General features: G+C 47.5%; 1 protein-coding gene across 1 annotated transcript in view; it reads left to right on the forward strand.

Annotated features, from left to right (window-relative positions):
* Positions 1–7500, forward strand: part of LOC135819165 (DENN domain-containing protein 3-like) — a 45709-nt gene that overhangs the window by 13105 nt on the left and 25104 nt on the right. Inside the window, exons 14-20 of the mRNA XM_065332324.1 lie at positions 107–148; positions 645–724; positions 3017–3047; positions 3479–3521; positions 5822–5881; positions 6702–6793; positions 7171–7191. Of these exons, the coding sequence (XP_065188396.1) occupies positions 107–148; positions 645–724; positions 3017–3047; positions 3479–3521; positions 5822–5881; positions 6702–6793; positions 7171–7191 (369 nt within the window). The remainder of the gene's footprint in view (positions 1–106; positions 149–644; positions 725–3016; positions 3048–3478; positions 3522–5821; positions 5882–6701; positions 6794–7170; positions 7192–7500) is intronic.

A 7500-nucleotide genomic window follows, 5' to 3' on the forward strand; every position in this document is an offset into this window, starting at 1 on the left:
TCTCGTTCCGTCTGTCCGTCTTTCTGCCACTCTGCTGCTGCTTTGGTGGATATCTTAATCCTCTGTCCGCCGTCTGTCTCTGTGTGTTATGCTTGTTTGCTTCCAGGCTACACGATCGTACTTGGGACTTTGATCGTATCTCTGACAGGTCAGGCAGTATCTAGTGAAACTGATGATACCAGGAGTCCATAACCCCAAGAGTGTGCACCTCTGTACATGGGGATCCGCGCGGCGGCATTCCAACATTACGTCAAAAATGACGTACATGTTCATTGCGCTTGTACTACTCCCTGGTTCCAAGCGCCGCGGAATGCGGAGTTTTGTACAGCTGTGCCTCAGCGGCATGACGTAATGTTGGAATTCCGCTGCGCAGTGGGCCTGCAGCAGTCAGACCCCAGTTGCACACTCTTGGGGTTATGGACTCTTGATGATACTGTAGCGGTAGATACCTTTTTTTCGTTATCTACCGTAGAGATTTTTGCTGTGAGGAAAAGTAACTTTTTTGACGGGATGTCAGTTGCGTAAAACTTTGTTTTTGATGAGATCGAGTGCCGGTTTTGTCGTCTTTATGGTCACCAACTATCTCTTGTCCGTTTGTGCGTCTGTCTGTCCGTCTGTCCATCGGTATGTACGTCTGTCTGCAGGCCATCGTACGGTAGTTTTGAGGAGGAGAAGGCAGCGCGCACCAAGCACCAAGACGCCATCAACTCAGAGATCCAAGAAGGTACTGTTACACCTGCCTACGGCAACCACTGTTCACTGGGCCTTTTTTCAAACGAATGACACACAATCCCCACACTCAGACTTATAGAGAAAAAGCACACGGACAGATAAGGAAGAACAGTGACGAACGGCTACCTGTAGGGCCAGCTAGACTAGCAGCAGTGCAGGTTGGGCGTAGTAGGTTCCCTCGGCCACTGGTCTTGGGTTCCTGGCCGTACGACTACTACTACACACACACCAAAGAGGTTCCCTCGACCACTGGCCTCGGGTTCCTTCACAGGCGTGGTCCCCGTGTGTACCAGGCTTTCTCTCACCCAGGGGGATTTGACTGGCAATAAACGCCCCTTGGTCCTATTTGTAGTGGTCCTGTGGGACAGGTGGTCGCCTTATCAGAGTTGCCGCCTTGACAGGTGTTGCTTTATCAGACATGTGTGACTACTTCAGAGTAGACCTGGGAGGGTTGCACAGGAGTACATTTAAAGTAGGGCTGAAACGATTAGACCGAATAATCGAGTACTCGTTTGATAACTCTAACGATCGAGCAATCGTTTAGATTACCGATTACGATCATTTTGCGTCTTTTTAATTTTTAATTTCTTATACGCGCAGTGCATGCAGCGCAGAGTATATAGTACTACACACTGTACGCGCTGCGTCGCAGCCGCTCAGGACGTAGTACGCGCAGTGCATGCAGCGCGAGTTCAAACATCGAGTAGCGTCCTAGTGTAGTACAACGAAGCTGGAGCATGAAGCTCGAAGGTCAAGGTCGCGTCCGGTCTACATACATAATAGCTAGTTGTTGTCTGTAAGGCTGCCCATTAGTGGACAATCATGCCACATAGCATTGTTGTGCAAAATTTTGCACATATTTCCACTTTTGGCCATTCCACGTACATATTCCAGGTGCGGTCTCTTAAAGATTATAATCGAATAATCGATCGTTATGATAAAGAGTAATCGATTGGGCTAAATGGATGATCGTTTCAGCCCTAATTTAAAGTTTAGCAATGAACCCTTTGCTGACCTGCTGGTGTCTGCAAAGCATATTCGACGGAAACGTTTTCTGAGTTAGGCCGCGGTCACACATGCACTTTTTTGGCGGAAAGTTTGGATTTCGCTACGCCAAAAAAATGCGAGCGAAACCTCCGCTTTGACGGAACCTGCATGGTGATGGCTTTGGAGTTTGGTGTGCTACTTCTGCACTGAGTTCTGGTGTTGTTTGGTTGCCATTTGGTATTCAGTTTTCATATTGTTCTTCTTTGCCAATGAACTGTACGTTCTGGAGATCTCGCAAACGATACTGCATCGTTATGAGTAGATAGTTGGTGAGGGAATCCGTCTCCCAACTCATTGGCCCCGATCGCGGACAATCTCCAACTCTCTCCTTCTCTCTCCAAGCAATGTGTCCACGAGTATGCAACACTAGGACTGCAACCAGGGAATAGTACTAGTAGTAGAGTACTCTGCCACACCCTCACTGCAACTGCAGGAATCCACGCAGTGGCTGGGGTCGATGATGGATCATGGAGGAGGCAACGACACCCATGCTATACAAATATTTGAATTTGATGTTGATGTAAACTAAACTAATATTCAAATACACCCGTACTGGGCCGCCAGTGAATGTGCCCCAAATCCACGAGTGTACTTGACAGGAGACATTCAGCAGCCTGTCAGCGATCCACGATAGCTCTACTTGTACAAGCGAAGGTCGCTAGTTCTTCAACTCGGACAATAATAACATCTAAAATTTCATAGGACGTGCTGCATTTGCATTCCCTCCGCCAAAGCGGAGCGTTGAGGAACACAGTAGTCTACATGTATGTGTGACCGCTGCATCGTGTGTTCCGCCAAAGCGGCTGTGGTAGCTACGCTTTTCGCCTCCGCAAAAGCGGTGCAGAGGTTTCATGTGTGTCCGCGGCCTAAGGCGGCAATGCCTAGTTCTTGTTGTGTTTTGTTGATTGTGGACTCGGATGGAGAGCCAAGGATTAATTTATAGAAAAGAAAAAAGGACCAAGGAACTACAAGTTCCAAGTTAAGTTAGTTGTGGAACGTCAGTACCGTCGGTCAGTGTTGTGCAATGTTATCGCATGAGCTGATTGTTTAGTAAATGGTGGTGTTAGTGGACATTATAGCGTGACTTGTAGTTTCTTGGTCCTTTCTCTTTTATTGATTATGGCTGGTATAAGCATACACAAGTGTCCTGGAAAATGTGTGTTTCTCCGCTTGGGAAGTCCGTCAATGGAATTGTAATTTTTTGATTTTTCGTCTTCTTCCCATGCGCCTTTCTTAGCTTGCTTCCTGCTGCTGGCGAATTTGTTTGCGTGAGTACTGCTTGCTGATGTGCTTCATTGTTGTTAAGGCTACATTTGTAGGTGATGTGTGTGTACAGATGGATGAGATTTTTTTTAATATGGACGGTTCTGTTTGCCCTGGTCTCTCCTTCCCGGTGCCGCATGGCTCTGCCTGGTCCCGCTTGGTCCTGCCCAGCTCTGTTCTGCCCTGCCTGGTTCCACTCTGTCCTACTCTGCTTTGCATGGTCCTACCCGACCTGTTCAGCCCGGACCGTTCCCACTATGTCCTGCCCGGTCCTGTTCTGCCCTGCCCTGTACTACCCTGTCTTGCATGGTCCTGCCTTGCCCTGCCCGGTCCTTTTCTGCCCTGCCCTGTCCTGCTCTCTTCTGCCCTCTTCTGTCCCATCCACTCTGGTGTGTTGCCTTGTGTTCTTCCCTTGCACTGCCCCCCTGGTCCCTAGGTCTATGGATGACTTTGTCACGTCCGATGGCAAGCGCTTACAGGTACGTGAGGTACAGGTGCAGAGTGATCTAATAGGCTATTCAGACTACGGCCATAGTGACGTTCAGACGTGGCTACCCATGGAAATCTGGCCGCGGGGCGGAGTTTTAATCGCGAACTTGACAACCGTGCCTGTGAACAGAAACCTGGCGTTTGGGCATAGATCCACGTGTGTGTGACGCGCCAGGGTCGGGGGCGAGAAGTTGTCGTGTTTGAAGTCTTTTCTTAGCCTTTCCTTTGCCGTTTGCGTTGTTTTTCATTGTTGTTCATCATTTGCGCTCAGTATGGGTCGCACCCTTTTTCCAGTGAAGCAGAGCAGAAATTTATTGAGTTGTGGGGCGAGCTGTTGTTCACTGCAGACAAACAGATGCTATCGAGAAGCTCCAAAGTGTCCGTTATTACTTTGAAGCCGAACCGTTACATGCAGACAGAGCTCGGTCTCTCCGTACAGTATTCAGAGAAGGAAGTTAACAACAAGGTGGATTCAACACGGAAGAAGGGCCGGGAGTTGTACTCGAAATTTCACGAGCGCAGTACGGGCAATACTGTTGACGAATTGGACTGTGATTTGGAGGCAGCATACTCTGCTGAACTGCAATGACACACTCAGCCACCGTAGGCAACAGATCCACATTGCTCGATGCATTTTTTGCGTGTACAAAGCCGCTCAATAGATCTCTCACCGGCCTGGCTGGAATCAGGGGTGCAACATGAGGGTTGACTTCACAGCGGCCAGCGTTGGCATCGTTGCCAAGGCATGATGGCCGCTCACAGATGTTATGGAGCATACAGGCGACTGTGGCGACATCTGCTGCAAATGTAGGATCATGTATTAAGTTAAGAGAAAGGACCAATAAGTTTTGTGCCGTGTTGTCGCACTATCTGGCTGTATAAGATCCGAGTTTAAATAAGCACATATAAAGTTCCGAATCAATATTGTCCAACGGCCCTTCAGGCGGCCAATTGCATTTCCGACAACTCTTCTGGTTCTGATGACGCAGTAGTTGAAATCATGCATCACATCCGTCTGGTCACCGGGGGCACCAGCGAAACACTTCATTGCATGCGGTGTAGTGTAGTGGCAGGTGGTCCTTAGTTAGAGGTTTGCACCACACCATTATATGAATGTGAGACCGTCCGTGCCTAGCAATGTGGTCTGTAGTACCAGGCTGGTCGCTAGTCACAGTGGTCTTTAGTTACAGGTTTTATTGTATTTGCAACAGCCGTGAATGCGGCCATGGTATGGGTCAGGGAGCAGAATTTGGCAAGTGTGAACGGGCACCGTCACCATAGTCAGCCGTAGCCATGTCAAACGTGACCATGGCTGGCCGTAGTCTGAATAGCCTATTAGGCCTATCAGGTCTAGGAGAGCCTCTCGAGATGCAGTGTTTCAATGCCTAGCAGCAATGTAGAGTAAAACCTGTGACTAACGACCATCCCTAGGCCCTTGGGGCCAGAGTAAGCGGTCTTTAGTGGCAGGTGGTCCTTAGTTAGAGGTTTGCACCACACAACCATAATTATATGAATGTGAGACCGTCCGTGCCTGGCGAAGTGGTCTGTAGTACCAGACTGGTCGCTAGTCTGCACGGCGGTCTTTAGTTACAGGTTTTACTGTATCTGGAAATCCACTTAGATTTCCATGGCTCTAGTTGTCAACTTTCCACTTTGCCTTTGTTGCTTCCACTTTTGAAAATGTCTTGTTCGTCTTGCTTTAACTCGGATACTGAGCCAACAAGAAATTGAAAATTGTTTGTCTTGTTTCGAAGTTGATTGTCGTGTATCAATGTATGTATAACGCAAGTACCGTAAAGTACCGCCAGAGCGCCCCACCATCTTGTCCTTTCCTGGTCATCTTGTGGAGGTGATCTCCTGTCTGCAGGTCATACGACACGGACCTTGTACACACATTGCACGTTGTGCAGTCATATCCGTACCCAGTTTACCTTCGATCGTATGCCAGCTCCGTATAAAAAACATACCATGTGTACACTAAGGTTGCCACACCGTACAAACATAGTAGCATTCTGCCATACGATTTTCTTCCCTTGACTGTAAAATCAAGGTGGGGCGCTCTCGCTAGACAGGGCGCTCTGGTGGTACTTTACGGTAATGTAGAAGCAGCAAATTCCACAATCGAACTGTCCACATTCCCAAGACAGCCCTAGACAGCACCACCACCAATGGATGATGAATGTTGCATACCGGTAGTATTTTTTTGCTGTCTGGGCTTCAATGCCTCTGTGTGTGTGTGTGCGTGCGTGCGTGCGTGCATTCATGCGTGTCTGCATCCACTGTACAACAGTTCAATAAAGCCCAGTTCATCAAGAAGATCCCCGATCACGAGCAGCCCTTCTATCGCCAGGTATGTACTGTGTCGTGATCATACGTTTTGTCTCCAGTTCTAAGGGGGGTCTCACAGAGATAGTCATCTACGAGTAGTACTGTAAAAGCAGAAATTTTCAGTATTCTCCAAAATCGGCGGTTCAGTGGACGGACATTTTTCGGTAAAATCCGTTTTCCAGGTAAGTGTACTAGTACTAAATGTATACAGTACCGGTAGTACCGAAATTTTGGGTGCGTTTTATTTTCGGTAAAAATTGTCGGCACCGAAGTTACCGAAAATAAAACACGACCGAAAATTTCTGCTTTTACAGTGTGTAGCATGGTCTCGTATTAGAGTGTTTGAGCTTCAATTCTGCCAAAACTGGGATTTCAAAATCCAGTGGGACTGCAATCCATCCAGTTAGAAAATAGAACAGTTCATTAATTTTTGCCTCAAGCTCTTCATAGAACCCAAGCTTGTCAAAATCATAGCAAGGATGCCAGAATTACTGTGACATGAACATATTGTTCTTGTCAGCTTGTCCAAGGGGTGTTCATTTCTTACGGTTGAATTTCACTAGAATAGTCCCCTTGTCACATTTGTGCTCCCGAGTACGAAGTTACCTTCCAGATGAAAGTTGTACATGTATAGTATTATGTGTTTCATTGTCCATCGCTTCCCGCCATATTGGTTTTCTCTTTGTCTATCACATCATGTTCTTACATATCCTACAAACATATCCTATAAGGCTGTTATAAATGTTGATTCATCTAGCACTGTTCCTGTGTGTGTGCGTGTGCGTGTGTATCTGTGTGTCTGTGTCTGTTTGTGTGTGTACATGTGTGCATGTGTGTGACAGGTTTGCAACTCGACAATGTTCAGCTTCTTCCAGGAAGATCGCACTCAGGGTCGCAGTGACTACTTCTGGAAGAATATACCAAGCTGGCGCAGGTTAGTTAGCCTGCTCTCAAGCCTACTCTACAGTTGTGTCTGCTATGAGTACACATCCAATGTTGCACAGGGGGTCAACCTTGATGGACAGGCTGTTCACGTTTTAGTGTACTTTGAAGTAGAAAGACCACCTGTCCATTAAGATAGGTCTTAACTCCGGTCTTGCTGCTTGACTGTGTTGTTGGTGTTCTCTTTCTGCTGTGCTACATGGTGACGTCGTCTTGCTACATGGTGACGTCGTCTTGCTTCATGGTGACGTTGTCTTGCTACATGGTGACGTCGTCTTGCTACATGGTGACGTCGTCTTGCTACATGGTGACGTCGTCTTGCTACATGGTGGCGTCGTCTTGCTACATGATGACATCGTCGTGCTGCAGGGTATCTCGCCGACATGCGTCGTAAGTCCAGCACGTGTATAAGGCGTACACATTCCATACATGTAGCTGCCTTGCCTTATGCTCTGCTCGTTCTACTCATTCTACTCGTTGTACTCGCTGTATTCGCTGTGTGTATCTGTACACATAGCGAGTACAGTCTGTGCTACTGAAATCCTGACAGAGAACTTGCCGAAGTCCATTACCTGGACGTACCGTATGCATAATACATTGATTGATTCTTTGCTTCACCAGATGTACAGCAGTACATGCATGTCTGCCTTCTCAAATAAATAATACACCCAGACTCTCAATATAATATTGAGAACCTGG

This window comes from Sycon ciliatum, chromosome 6 (assembly GCF_964019385.1).
Source record: "Sycon ciliatum chromosome 6, ocSycCili1.1, whole genome shotgun sequence".
In the NCBI taxonomy this organism is placed as follows: domain Eukaryota; kingdom Metazoa; phylum Porifera; class Calcarea; order Leucosolenida; family Sycettidae; genus Sycon; species Sycon ciliatum.